We start from the raw sequence: 15,392 nt of genomic DNA, 5'->3' as shown, positions 1-15,392 counted from the left end.
ACTCCCGCTCCCACTCCGTCTCCGACCTCTCTGTCCTGGGTCTCCTCCATGGCCACAGCGAGCAGCACCGGAAATTGGAGGAACAGCACCTCATATTCCGTTTGGGGAGTCTGCATCCCGGGGGCATGAACATCGAATTCTCCCAATTTTGTTAGTCCTTGCTGTCTCCTCCCCCTCGTCAGCCCCCCTGCTGTCTCCTCCCATCCCCCAGCCTTCGGGCTCCTCCTCCTCCTTTTCCCTTTCTTGTCCCCGCCCACCCCCGTCCCCGATCAGTCTGAAGAAGGGTTTCGGCCCGAAACGTTGCCTATTTCCTTCGCTCCATAGATGCTGCTGCACCCGCTGAGTTTCTTCAGCTTTTTTGTGTAATCCCTACTCTATGTTTCCTGTTTGCCAACCAATTTTCTATCCGTCATCACTCTACCCCCAGTATCATGTGCCCTAATTTTGCCCACTAATCTCCTATGTGAGACCTTATTAAATGCTTTCTGAAAGTCTAAGTACACTACATCCAATAGTTGTCCCTTGTCCATTTTCCTAGTTCCATCCTCAAAAAATTCCAGAAGATTAATCAAGCATGATTTCCTCGTCGTAAATCCTGCTATCGAAATGTGCCGCTATTTCATCTTTTATGATTGACTCCTGCATCTTCCCCGCCACCGATGTCAGACTAACTGGTCTATAATTCCTTGTTTTCTCTCTCCCGCCTTTCTTAAAAAGTGGGATAACATTAACTCATGTAAAACATCATATTTTTGACTATTGATGGATAATGCTGCATATGTTCACACCCCACACACTTGTTGGAGCTTGAATATTCAAGGAATATCCTAGTAGACATCTTTGGAACTACGAAGGCTGCGGTGACACTATTACTACTAAGTTGATTCTTGGGATATTGACAAGCATTCTGACGGTACTGCACTGCAGTTAGTGCTACTATCTAACATTTCTGGCAATGTGGATCTGATACCGATGTGGTATCTCTGATGTTCTCTGACATTCTCCACATTCTCCTTTTGAGGTTTTAGAAAATATGGAATGTATCAAAAATTAAACTATATAATGGCAAGAGTTAGCAGAAGCTGAACAAGGAGTTGTGAATGGCAAGATTCACATATCTTGTCAAAAATAATAAATTGTTTTGAATGGAAAATTAATTGAGGGCCGTTTGAGGATAGAGAGTTTGAGGATGATGGGATTTAACTGAGCAACTCAAATAGGAAAATGTTTATTGGACAAAATGACCTGTTTGCTTGAAGGCATGCAACTGACTGCTCACTGCCGAGTCCCAAGTTCTTTTATGGATTATATTATTGCAAATGTTTCTTCAGCCCAGAACAATATATTTCCAATTGTTGGAAATTGTTTTTTATTCAGTACAATTTTGAACTTGGTTGATGGCGCCTTAAAAAACTTCCACATTACCTCTACCACGAGTCTGACAGAATATTCCTGAATTGAGTTTTGAAAGTCACAATGTTGGGTATCTCAGTATAAATTAATTTAAATATCCCGCGACTTTGATAGAGGAGGGAGAACAGGAACTTTCCTGATTTGTAGTTCAAAGCTATTACTGGATTGCAACTTTTTTTTGGAGTGCAAGTATATTTGTTTGTTCAAGAAAGAACTGCAGATGCTGGAAAATCGATGGTACACATTAATGCTGGAGAAACTCAGCGGGTGCAGCAGCATCTATGGAGCGAAGGAAATAGGTAACGTTTCGGGCCGAAACCCTTCTTCAGACTGACAAGTATATTTGTTTGTTGTCTTTCATGCAGCACTATTTTAGCTGGGAGAAAGGAATGAAGGCCCATGTTTATGAATGATCAATAATGGCTGCAATTTATTTTTGTGTTATCTGTTGCTATTTTCAGCAGCAGTTTGTCTGCACATTCTGTCTTGTTTAAAAAAAACACTAACTTTCCGTGCCACAGCCAGTCCAATTGCCTGCTCTTTGTGTGTGTGTGTGTGTGTTGCCGGAGCTGCAGATTGAGGTTGCTCTTTGCAGATTGGCGATCACACCGTCAATCAAGGGCTTTTACCCGGGGATTTCCGCTCTCTCGCTCTGTGACTCGGAACATTTTGTAACAAAAAAAAGCAACCGAGAATTGGTGTTGGCGGCTGCGCGGCCTCTGGTCAAAGCCAGCAGAGCACAGTTGCCATCTGTAGCTGCATTACCGCCTCCCTGCCCGGACTGAGAGAGAGAGAGAGACCAGGATTGTCTTAAACCCTCGCACTTCATAATCCAAACACCTGCAAAATAACCAGGTCTGTGCGCGTTTCTCTTTCATTTTATACCAACCTGGAAGTTAGTTTTTTTTTTTGGTGTATACCCGTGGGAGGACGCATGCACATTATATCCGAAGTGTTGGTCGTGTGTAGTTTTGGTCGTAGTTCCTCCTAGATGATGGGTATCACCGATTATAATCCAGTTTTAGGGTTTGATAGTGGCTGGGAATGTAGTGAAGAATGATCAAATTGTGTTTTTTTTTCCCCCCCCCTCCCTGACAATTTAATCTGTTATGGAGAGCAAACGGGAAATGCCATTTAATGTAATTTACAGTTTGTGGTGTTGTGACTTTAATTATTATTTAAGGCCCTGATTGGGAATGGGGACGTTGGACAACCCACCCCTCCCATTGGGATATGTTGTGTTGTGTCTGTCTCTGTTTTTCCGCAGCATTTGAAAACTAAAAGGCAGTAAAAAAAATGGTTGATTTATATCTTTGATCTGGTGTTTCAGAATGCTTTGTGGTTTAGCATTCGTCTTCTTGCTTCATGCTGAGATAACCTCCTGGTCGCAGCCTTGCTCTCCTGCCTTGGAGCTTGTCACTGGTGTCTTGGGTTCAGCACAAACCTCTGTGAATTCAGAGAGATGGCTTACGTTTTATTATTGCAGAATTCCCGGTGAGAAAACTACCCGGCTACGAAGAACACTGTTTTAATGAGTAAGCCTATGGATGACTCAGTTTACTGTCCAGTGACGTTAAAGTCGCAGTTTCCAACAGAATCGTCTGAACCTGTGATTTCACAATGTTTATAAATACAATTTCGGAAGCTATGTTGTATTTGGCGGAAGGGTTTATCACACTGCAGTCTTATTTAATCTTGAGTTGCAATTGCAGGCTTGTTTGCACAGACCTTTCTCAATGAGGCTTGGAAGGACTCGCCAGTGCCCCCCATAATTTCTATGTATTCGCAGTTGCAATCATATGGACATTTATTTCACTAAGGCTGCGATTTTCATGTGTTGCATTTTTGAACCTGTTTTTTTTGTTTGTTTTGCCTGGTCTAAGTTTGGTGGAGCTGGTTACACAAGTGAGGCATCCGGGTTGTGAAAGTGCAGGACAATGCAAACAGAAGATGCTTGGTCCGCTGCGAATTGTGATTTATTCCATTCAACAAGTGAATTGAGTTGCGAGGGACAAGGGGCCTGCACAATCGCATTTGATTGTGATCACTCCAGGCCTGCTCCTTGAATGTCACAGAGTTGTTGGCCAAGTGACCATGATCTTACTGGAAGGGTTTATAGGATAGTGAGTAAGATAAATTATCATTTTACAATATCTCCTGTCTATCAATTGTTTCCTTTTTAATATATGCTGCAGCAGTAATGCAGGTCAGAATCGATACACTGGATTATTTCTTACGATCCTGTACGGTGGGCACATTCAGGCAGAATGGTAAAGCTTACTACACTCACAGATGTGAAGTGGTTGTGAGGTGATGCAGGACCGGCTGTTAAAGTCCATGTGCAGGCCGTCTTCGTGACCTGTGTTGGTTGTGAACCAAAGAAGCAGCCAGCTTCTACATTTTTTTTTCTTCCTGTATTTTTTCCCCCAAGCAGTGTATGGTGCAAGGGTAGGTCATAAACTGGTAAACAAAAGACTGTCATCATTGAGTATTGCACTTTCTGTCTCATTAATTCGGGAGGTAGAAAACATTGAGCTTGTTGACAAATAATTTGTCGCAGATAACTAATGCACACATCCGAGATGTGCTTCTAAGTTTTCTGATGATGCACTGTGAAATGGGGAACTAAATGATATGGGGAATGGAAAGACCCCGTAATGATAGTAGTGACTATACACACAAAATGCTGGAATAACTCAGCGGGTCTGGCAGCATCTCCGGAGAAAAGGAATAGGTGAGATTTTGGGTCGAAACTCTTCAGTGGAAACTAGCATCTGCATTTCCTTCCTGCACATGAGAATAGAGTGAGTGGGTGTGAAGCACCAGGTCCATTATGGGGGAAATGTGAAGTTGTATGTTTTATAAAAAGTGGTTAGAAAACTTGGTTTAAATAGGGAAACCCTTTATGTTAATTTTCTGAGGGACCTGACGACCTGTACACGGAGCACAGAAAATTAACAAGTAAGTACAAGATGTTTAAGAAGGAACTGCAGATGCTGGAAAATAGAAGGTAGACAAAATTGCTGGAGAAACTCATCGGATGAGGCAGCATCTATGGAGCGTAGGAAATAGGCGACGTTTCGGGTCGAGACCCTTCTTGAGACTGAAGAAGGGTCGCGACCCGAAACGTCGCCTATTTCCTTCGCTCCATAGATGCTGCCTCACCCGCTGAGTTTCTCCAGCACTTTTGTCTAAGTAAATACAGGAAATGATTGGAAAGACAAATGGCCTTTATTGCTGGTGTTTATTGCAGGCAAATTGGAGCACTGGCTCAGGAAATCTAAGTTGCACAAGGCACAGGAATCACATCTGCAGTGCAATGCACTTTTAGTGTCTGCAAGAGAACAAGTATGTCTGAAAAAGAAAGCCTTGAGTAGAATGGACCTGCATACTGTGGAGTTTACAAGAATGAGAGGTTATGTCATAAAATAATTTTTGTCTCTTTAGAGGAGTTACATAAAAATACACGTTGAGATTCTGATGCCGCTGAAGAACTTAAAATTGTGATGCATTGAATTGGGAAATTGTCCAAGTCATTTTAGAACTGAAATGAAGCAGGCTTTCTTTTTAAGTGTAGGATAATTAAACTTTGGAATTCTGTACCTTGGAAGGTTGCGGAAGCACCTTTACTGGGGCACGTTGAAGATGGAAAATTACAATTGTAATTTAAAGAGAAAATGGTGGTGAATTGGCCGTGGTTTTTTTTTAATGGTAGAGCAGACTTATTTATTCTGTTTATTTGTCCATAATGTACTGAGCTTTTACCCCAAATTAAAGGCATTTTTGCACAAATGTCCATCCTGAATATATTTTAAAGTACATTTATGCTTCTGTATTTGTCAACTTTACTATTACGTTTAAACCTTTTGTTCATGGAGCATTTATCGGTATTGTAAACTTGGGCCAGTGTCTTCTGGTTGAATTATTTATCATTAAGCTTCAGTTACACAAGGGAGGATTATTGTTTTTTTTTAATTTTCTAACCTCCTTGCCCTTCTGAGATAGATGACCGACTTTTTTTTTATTGGAGTAATGTTTGTTGAAACCCTACATATGTGTTAAGCAGTTAATTTCAAACAGTGTGCAGAGTAAATTAAGCTGTTGTCTTTTGAGTTTGATTGTTTTTCCCTGAAGAAGGGATCTGTGTTGAGGCATTGAAGGCAGAAATTTGACTTTCAGCCCTGTTTCATAGGATGATTGACAATACTGTATTTTGGTTTACCAAATGAACATGTAACACCATTGACGTTGGGTTAATTTGCTTACAACCTTAAAAGGGTTGTGGCCTTTTAACTGTATCGGTTCTGGATTTGTTTTGCATACCTGTAAGTACTGATGGATTTAATACAAAATAAGTGATGACCAGTACATGGTGTAAAAGGTTAAAATTTTAAATTTAAGCTGCAGTAAAACTGCTATGCTAAAGCAATGGATTGGTAAATTGAGTTTTTAAGGTTTTGCTTTTGTAAAAGCTGTAGCCTCCCATCTCTTTTTTTTTTGCTCCTGTACTTAACCATACTTGGCTGCAATTAATGGGTGTTGGCTCCCGAGCTGTAAAAGTATCACTTTACACTTGGTTTTCCTTTTTCCTCCCTTGAATCGCACTGGGAAATCATTTTGCCAATGCAGATGATATTTTGAGATCAGTATTTCTCAGTGGTCTTGGATGATGTATATCTGTGGACATTTGAAACAAGGATGCTTGCAGATCCATGCCCTTTGTTGTTTCTGTGAATTTGCCAGACACTTGTTAGTTTTTCTGTAAGAGATAAATCCATCCAGTAAGATGGATCAGAGCATTCGCAACCAAGTTCTTATGTTGACACACTTGCTTTGTCTTCAAATGGGAATTTTCCAATTCAGACAGGGCATTGACAAGATAAGTTGGTTATATTCATTGTGATTTTTTTTCCTTCATTCATCACGCAGTTGTGCGTTAAATTTTGAAGACAAATGCCATCTTGCTACCAATTGCCCTTTAATAATAGGATTCTTATTACTTCGCCTTGTATTTGAGGAATTAAAATCCAATTCTACACTTTTTCTTTGTACTAGTTATTCAGATAGCTTTTTTCAAATTATAAAAAGCCTGTGACAAAGCTTAAAAACATATTGACCAACTTTCCTCCTCCTTCAAAACACAAATTAAATCTGATGTTCATAGATTCCAATTAATCTAATTTACTGAGCAGTGATGGAGGCACAAGGGCAGAGGCTGTTGTATAGTGGCCACCTGTGGTTGCACTGATGCATTTGATTTTGTGCTGATCGATTGTGCTTGTATGTGTGAGAGAGTTAGTTTTTGGCAGGTATCGCAACTGTGGAAAAACCTTGTGGCAGGCAATTGAACACTGGTGAAGAGGAAGTAAATGTGGAGCCGCAGCTATATATACAGTTAAGATCAAATTAAATAAGAGGGATCCACAGTGACTGGCCTTTTTTATAAACTGGCAATAGTCGCTGCTCCTCCTCCCTTCACTTATTTGTAGTTTGCATCTAATTTTTAATACTTAATTCCGTGCCAGGTTGAATAAAAAAAATCGTCGAATCCCATGTAGTTCTAATTTCCGTTTTAATTTTACTCTTAATTACTCTCAATGTGCTCTATTGAATTGGCTGATTTGCATTTGACAATGGGAAGTGAATAAAATCCAGTAGCAGCTGTGGATTGTTCACCTTGTTGGGTTTACGCGTTATGGGAAGATTAAGATACGTTCTAGATTGTTGAGAAATGGAAGAATGCTCAAGCTGTTGCAATGTCAGCATGGGAAATTATCTTGGGACTTAATGTTGCAATGTCAGCATGGGAAATTATCTTGGGACTTAAGTGCAAGAGGTGCTTGTCTCGAGCTGTGAAGATTTTTCCTTTCGTGAGGAGCGACCACTATTCAGATGGGGAAGGAAGCTCTGAAAGAAAAATGCAAATTTCCTGACAGCAGATCAGGCTAACCAAGGACAAATATTGTATTGAGCTTCATTTTTGTTCGGTAGTTCTCCATTTCAACTGAACCCATGTCTGTGTACCCACTAAGCAGAAATGATTAGAATTGCAACAATATTTTGACTCGATTACTTTGATCCTATCAAGTCTGTTTTCTCAGTAGTTTGTAAGGTTTTAATTCCTATCGTTCAGTTTATTTCTACTACAATTAGAATATGCTTTTGAAACTGCTGTTTTGGGAGCCATATCATGTAATTCAAAATTTAAAAAGATCAATGCTCAGTGGCGCAGTGATAGTTTTTGCCTTGCAGCGCCAGAGACGCACATGTTTGATTCTAACTATGGGTGCCGTCTGTACAGAGTTTGTCCATTCTCTCTGGGTGCTCTGGTTCCCTCCCACATTCCAAAGACGTACAGGTTTGGAGGTTAATTGGTTATGGTAAAGATTGTAAATTGTCCCTTGTGTGTAGGATAGTGTTAGTGCAGTGTAGACGCAAACTCGGTGGGCTGAAGGGCTTGTTCCTACACTGTATCTCTTAACTAAACTTTTATTATGGTGTATGGGATTATTAGACAGTTGTAGGTTCTCCCTAAGGAAATGCATCTCTTCTGAGAGCTCTTGAGATGGGTATTTCTGATGGATTTTGGATGATTATGTTAATTTTAATCAGCAGTAGCCTATCCTCCACATTATTTGACCATTCAGAGAACTTTGGAAAGGTTCATAAACAGAGCATTGTTTCTGAAAAACATTTTTAATTTACCAAAAATATGCAGTAGTGTAGTTCTTGAATGTCATTTAAATGTTCTAGAAGATGTTTTCTTTTCAAACTGTTTGTGTGAAATGTATTCATCAGTTTTTAATTTTGGAAGTATTTAGCCAGTGACAGTCAGCTGGATTACTGCAGAAGAGAATCCCAAACCTTTGCCATCGATGTGTACAGATATGTTTCACAACTTTACTCTTGAAAGGATTTGCATTGATTTTTAAAGTAGTTTTCCTAATTAGCAGGTATTCAGCGTGTAGAAAAGGCAAAGTAGAGTGGCGTAGTGGTAGAGCTACTGCTTTACAGCACCAGAGACCCGGGTTCGATCATGACTACAGGTGCTTGGCTGTATGGAGTTTGTACGCTCTACCCATGACCTGCACGGGTTTGCTCTGAGATCTACGGTTTCCTCGTAAAGGTTTGTAGGTTAACAGGCTTGGTATAATTGTAAAATTGTCCCTAGCGTATGTAGGATAGTGTTAATGTGTAGAGATCGCTGGTCGTTGCGGACTCGGTGGGCCGAAGGGCTTGTTATCGCGCTGTATCTCTGAATTTGACTACATTTTGTGGATGTACAGCATTTTGTTCATAAGTTATTGCAAGTAACCAGTTAGATTCACTGATTTCTACTGACCGTTGGATATGTTGGGAGGGTGCGATTGAAAATTACCATAAAATGCATCTGTTAATTTTTTACTTTTTACTTTATGTTTGTCTCCGAAAGGTCTGGTGCTTCACGTATGGACAATCTTTGTTTGTGGATCTGGACGGTGGCAAATGCATCTTTAGTCATTTTTAGCAGGTTTTTTTTATTTGAAGAAAGCAGCATGTCCAAGTCTGATCTATCTCGACATGGTGTCTGCATGATTTGCAGTAAAATTTATCGTCAGCCCTTCACGAGCAGTAAATAGTTGCTGGACGCAAAAAGCTGCAATAATTCAGCAGATCAGACAGCATCTCTGGAGAGAAGGAATAAGTGATGTTTTGCCATCTATTTCTTTTCTCGTGAGATGCTGTCTAACCCGCTGAGTTACTCCATTTTTTTTGTGTCCATCTTTGGTCTAAACCAGCAGCTGCAGTTCCTTCCCACACATGAAAGAGTTGTTCTTGTCCTTCCCAATCCCCTTTTGGAGTTACTGCCAACTGTTGCCGTGTCACTGCGCCTGTAGCTCGAGAGTATCATCATGAGTTTCGAACTGAAACTGGTCTGCACATGACATTTGTGCCATTGGACTTAATGCATTCACCAACCTCACTGGGCAGATATAACAAGTACAACACAACAATACTGTATCTCACCTGCTGCATTGTTTACAACGTAACATTCACTGAAGTGAAGCTCAAGAAGGCTTATCCTGTAAAGTTGACATATGCTTGTTAATATGTTTGTAAAGAATAGAAAACTTAGTTTTAAAACCCAAAATAGATTGCATATAAAATTAAGTTTTCAGACTTTTGATGTGTGAATGGCTTTGCTTTGGAGAGAACATCTGTTACTCAAATCGGTTAACTTGGGATTCTTATTGGCGTATAGAATGACATGTTCTCATCGTACAGCTCAAATGCCATATAAAATTGATCTTTGGAAATTTGTGATTCCATTTTTTTTTCTTGGGGAAAGTAACTTGTGCTTCACCGGTACTAAGGAACTAATGGTGCAGATCTTCATGGCTTGAGTATCACTAGGTCAGATAACAAAACGACAGAAGCAAATGATTGATTCTTTTTTATTTTGCAGGTCCACAGCAACTATGCGCCGTTAATTGGAACAATCATCTTGTGCAAATGGTGGAATTTGTTCATTATTGTTGTCGATACCAGGGAAGATTTTGCAAATGGGTTGAATAATTTTTGAATACTCTGCCTGCGATTGAACAAGCTGAGCTGCTTTGCTGATTTTATTGCGGATGATGCTTCTGCTGTGGAACTCTACAATCTGAAATTGCATAACCGAGTATATACAGAAAACTGCCATAGGTTGGAACTCGTTATGGAGAAAACTAAAGATAAAGATAAAATTGATGAAAGATCTAGAATGACAAGGAGTGGTGGACGAAGTGCCCATAATTCTGGTGTTTTAATGGTTGGACCCAACTTCAGGGTTGGAAAAAAAATAGGATGTGGCAATTTTGGAGAACTTAGATTAGGTAAGAACGCTTAAATGATCTATTTATTACTGAAAATTGTGTACATTTTTCACATTTATTAAATTATTTCATTTATTTTCTGTTTTCCAAAGGACCCACATTGGTTTTATTTATTAAAATTTGGAGCATTGTAATATTACAAAAACTTGGGAAAATTTTAGAATTGGTCAGATTATGATTGTCCTTTATTGATTTAAAAAATACATGACGATGTTTTCTACATTCATAAAATGTTTCATTGCCAACCCAGTCTGAACAATGTTGTTTAAAATGTTAAACTTTCAAAAATCCATTGTAGAATTGGACATGGGGGGTGAATTAAAAGAACATTATGTGTAATTAGATTTGTACAATGTTTTCAGATTATTTTTTTCCACATTATCTGTTGACTGATTAATATCACCCAGGCCACTAGATTGAATTCTATTATTGTTGTTTTGAAAGACAATATGCCATGAGAGAGTATCTATCCAGCTGAGAGGACACACTGGATGTCATTTTTCATCAGTGTAACGTTCTCTCTCTGTCCTAGTTTGGAGTATCAACCTCGACATTGTACTCGTATTTCAGGGCTAGGAATTGAACATGCAATCCACAGACATCACATTATGCGATGGTGCTTCTATTGAACTAAAGTTGAAAAGTGTATCACTTGAGTCGACAGAGACCTAGTGTTTTGGCACTGTTCAAGTTCAAACACCCCATTTCTTTTTGCAACTTATTACATGTTGGTTTGTCCTGAGAGGGTTTGACGTGTGTAAATTGCTGTACTTACTGCTGTTAATTTTATTGGTTGGTAAACCGTCAGTAGCGATACCAGGATTTTTAAAGCAGTTAAATGCAAATTCTCAGTAACACTGTTAAATATTAACCTGGCAAATTACTCGTCTGGTTGTCATGAGGAAGATTATATACTATTATGACAAACTAACAAGAAATATGTAGACTGCTAATACGTTTTTGTGTTATTAAAGGAATATAAAGGATGAGAAATAATTGAAGATGAGTATAGAAGCTGGGATGTAATGTTAAAATTGTACAAGGCATTGGTGAGACCAAATCTGGAGTATGGTGTACAATTTTGGTCTCCCAATTATAGGAAGGATGTCAACAAAATAGAGAGAATACAGAGGAGATTTACTAGAATGTTGCCTGGGTTTCAACAACTAAGTTACAGAGATAGGTTGAATAAGTTAGGTCTTTATTCTCTTGAGCGCAGAAGGTTAAGGGGGACTTGATAGAGGTCTTTAAAATGATGAGAGGGATAGACAGAGTTGATGTGGACAAGCTTTTCCCTTTGAGAATAGGGAAGATTCAAACAAGAGGACATGACTTCAGATTTAAGGGACAGAAGTTTAGGGGTAACATGAGGGGGAACTTCTTTACTCGGAGAGTGGTAGCGGTGTGGAATGAGCTTCCAGTGGAAGTGGTGGAGGCAGGTTCGTTGGTATCATTTAAAAATAAATTGGATAGGCATATGGATGAGAAGGGAATGGAGGGTTATGGTATGAGTGCAGGCAGGTGGGACTAAGGGGAAAAAAGTTGTTCGGCATGGACTTGTAGGGCCCAGATGGCCTGTTTCCGTGCTGTAATTGCTATATGGTTATATAGCAGGGAACTGGCAGAATTAAATAAATGTCTTTTTATGGTAGACTGCCACCAACATCCCAGTTGTTAGACCCAGTTACAATGCCTAATATTAATGAACTAAGTTCCATGGACGTAAGGGCTTGCATCCTCGTATCCTAGAAAAAGTAATTGTGCATTTGCAGTAATTTTTCAAAATATCCTGAAGAGCTGGTGAAGTATGAAAGATGGGAAAACTGCGTAACTGCGAAAAGCTGGTTAGCCTAACATCTATTAACGGCAAACTTTATTTCAGCGGAAAGTCGTAACCTGATGAAGCAGTCACCATGGTTTTAAGATGGGGAAAATCATGCCCGACTAATTCATTGGAGATCCTTTAAGGAAGTATGAACTGGAGTGGTTAGCGAGGGATCAGCAGATGTAATGTATTTGATTTTTCAAAGGTAGTTCAAAGTGATTCACAGTTACTTTGTACGATAACTGATCCTGGTGTTAATATATTAGTATGACCATAGGATTGGATAGTGAGCGGGAAGCAGTAAGTGGTGATAGGGCTGACACTTTTAGTGCGGCAACTTGTGACCAATGGGCTGTTTCTGGGATCAATGTTAGGCTCGCATCTATAGGGCTGGGAGAAATGTTGTAAATAGCAGGTAGCCAAATTTAATAGCTGATTTTGTTTTATTTTTGAAGCAGCAAAGGCAAGCTGCAAGAGGTTATAAGCAGTATATAGAGAGATATTGATAGTTTAATTTAGTGGGTAGTAAGATGGTGTATAATGTGGAAAAATTAGGTTTACTTTGAAAGGAAGAATGATGAAACTACATTGAGATCCAGCAGGGGGTAAGGAAGATTATGGAATATTCAAGAGTTACTGTAGTGAAACAGGACAATACTGAGGCCAAATCAAAAAAACATTTTTTTTGTTTTGGGCCTTTTATTTAAGGAAAGTTGTATTGTCGTTGGAGCCATTGGATCTCTTGGATGATCTTGGTATGGAAGAATTATCTTGACGCAAGGTTGAATAGGCTTGTCTGTACTTCAACAAGTTTAGTTGGATGAGGTGATCTTCTGAAAATTAAATGTTTGATTTGGTAAATGCTGGGAGGATATTTCCCTGTCAAGGACCAGAATCGTAAGAGGGCATTCATTAAAGACAGATGAAGAATTTCTCCCCTGAATGAAGTCTTGGGAATTATTTGCCCACAAAGCTCTGGAGGCTGAATCCTTGAATATACTGAACGCTGAGATTAGGTTTTTAATCAGTTAGGGTTACGAGGACAGGGTTAGAATGTGGACTTGAGGAATGTTGGGTCACTTGTCGTTGTGTCCTTGGGGAAGACACTTCACCCACCTTTGCCTGCGTGTGAATGTGTGTGAGTGATTGGTGGTGGTCGGAGGGGCCGTAGGCGCAGATTAGCAGCCACGCTTCCGTCAGTCTGCCCCAGGGCAGACAGAAGTAGCTCACCACCACCGAGTGTGACTGAGGAGTGAATGAATAATGCGATGTAAAGCGCCTTGAGTATCTAGAAAGGCGCTATATAAATCCCATCCATTATTATTATTATTACGTGGTCTTATTGAATGGCGCATCAGTGTTGCAGCTAATTGACTTATTTCTGGTTCTATTTATGGTAACCAAGGGCATCTACTCGTAACTATAAGGGAACGATATTGGTGCATCTTTGCCTGTTACAGCAACGTTATCATTTTGGTTGCCAATGGAGAGATGCTTTTGGAATGATTTATAGGAACCCTTTAGTCGTAGATCTGTTGAAGTGTTGAAAGTTTTCTTTGTATGAAAGTTGTTTTTCTGGGACATGGCAAAGAGGCTCCTGTATTTGAACTGGGCACTGTTGGAATGGATTTTCAATCAAGCCTACAATGCTGAGGTGAAGGTTGGTTGATGGGAAGAAGTCTGTTTATATTAAAACGAATAAATAAATAAATAAATAAATGTGATGGCAATTACGGTCTAGTCAGTTGTCGTAATGGGCCCATAACTCCAGCCCAGAATGATAATTGGTTTCGAAAATAAAATATAGAACCAACGCACAAGAACAGGTCCTTTGGCCCCCGATGTCTGTGACGAACATGATGCCAAGACCATATCTTATTTACCTGCACATGATCCATATCGCTCCATTCACTGCATATCAACATGCCTACCCAACGGTCTCTTAAATGCTGCTATGATATCTGCCTCAACACCCTATACAGGCAGCATGTTCCAGGGACTCGCCACCCCCCCCGGGGATAAAGATTCTGACTGTCTACCCAATCTGTGCCTCAAATAATTGTACTCCCTGCAACCTTTGGCATACCAGAGAAACCAATACAAGTGTGTCCAATCCCCTGTGGCTAATGCCCCCTAATCCAGGCATCATTCTGTTGCACCCTTCATCACCCTCCATCACTCTTCTGCAGCCTTTCCAAAGCCTCCCCATCCTTCCTGAAATGCAGCGACCAGAACCGCATGCAATTCTCCAAATGTGGCCCAACCAAAGTCCTAGAAAGCTGCATCGTGACATTCTGATTGTTGCACTCAATGCCCAATCTTGCCCCCAATCTACTTGTGTTGTCACTCTCATGCACTTGGGGAGTTGGACCCCAAATACATCCAAGCTGTTAAGGATCCTGCCACTACTTGTATATTTTCCTCTTGCATTTGGCCTTCCAAACCAGCACTTTACGCTTGCTTGGATTAAACTCCATCTGCCATTTCTAGCCCATTTCTGTCGCTGATCAAGCTGTCTACCTTGATAGCTTTCCTCACAGTCTGTTCAATCTTAGTGTCATCTGCAAACTTAATAACCAACATATATATTTGCATCCAAGGATGTATGTCAAAACAAACAGCAGAGGTCCGAGCACAGATCCTTGCGGAATTCCCCTGGTCCAGCCTGAATATTGCCCTTCCACCCCAGCCCTCTGCTCTGAGCAGTAAGGCAGTTCTGAATCCATGATAATATCACTGTTAATCCAATGCATCTTAATCTTCTAGATCGATCTGCCAAGGGGGACTATTTCAAATGCCTAAATAAAATGCATGTAGACAACATCCATCAAAGGTTTGGCAAGTAGAAAATGCCATGCCAGCACATGTGGTGAAAACTATACTTGAAGTGTGGACTGTTTATTATGACATTTTTCTTTGCACTCCATGTTGTGTTTGGATTTACAAAGCAATTTTAAAATTGCTTAAACTTCTGTTTCGTGGTTTGGATCTGATTCCTGTATGAATGAACAACTTGGCAGTAGCCCCAGAAATTTGATCACCTAGCATTTATCTTTATGGACACAAATTGTGCAAAATTTATTTTCAGATGAAATATTAGAATTAAATTACATACCTCCAAGCTGCTACGCCTGAGCTTTTCCTTGCTTCATTATTCATGTAATGTTCTTTTCCTCGCCAAAATGAATTAGAACTCAAAGCTCCACATTGCATTCATCATGAAAGTATGTCAGTAGACCAGGAGTGTGTTTGGAGATACAAGAAACTGCAGATGCTGGCTTACCAAAAAGGATTGTGCA

General features: G+C 40.0%; 1 protein-coding gene across 11 annotated transcripts in view; it reads left to right on the top strand.

Moving 5' to 3' along the window:
* Nucleotides 1-2,063: 2,063 nt before the first annotated feature.
* The window catches only part of LOC129695798 (casein kinase I), a 207,850-nt gene continuing 194,521 nt past the window's right edge, over nucleotides 2,064-15,392 (top strand). For 2 of the 11 annotated variants that reach the window (XM_055633116.1, XM_055633110.1), the window contains exons 1-2: nucleotides 2,067-2,268; nucleotides 9,860-10,268. In XM_055633116.1, the coding sequence (XP_055489091.1) occupies nucleotides 10,112-10,268 (157 nt within the window). In that variant the 5' untranslated portion in view covers nucleotides 2,067-2,268; nucleotides 9,860-10,111. Of the gene's footprint in view, nucleotides 2,269-9,859; nucleotides 10,269-15,392 lie in introns of those variants that run through there. The other 9 variants (XM_055633114.1, XM_055633115.1, XM_055633112.1 and 6 more) reach the window with 8 other exon arrangements.

Source organism: Leucoraja erinacea, chromosome 3 (assembly GCF_028641065.1).
Source record: "Leucoraja erinacea ecotype New England chromosome 3, Leri_hhj_1, whole genome shotgun sequence".
In the NCBI taxonomy this organism is placed as follows: domain Eukaryota; kingdom Metazoa; phylum Chordata; class Chondrichthyes; order Rajiformes; family Rajidae; genus Leucoraja; species Leucoraja erinaceus.
Note: the sequence above shows the minus strand (reverse complement) of the source record. Positions and strands in the feature narration are given on the sequence as shown.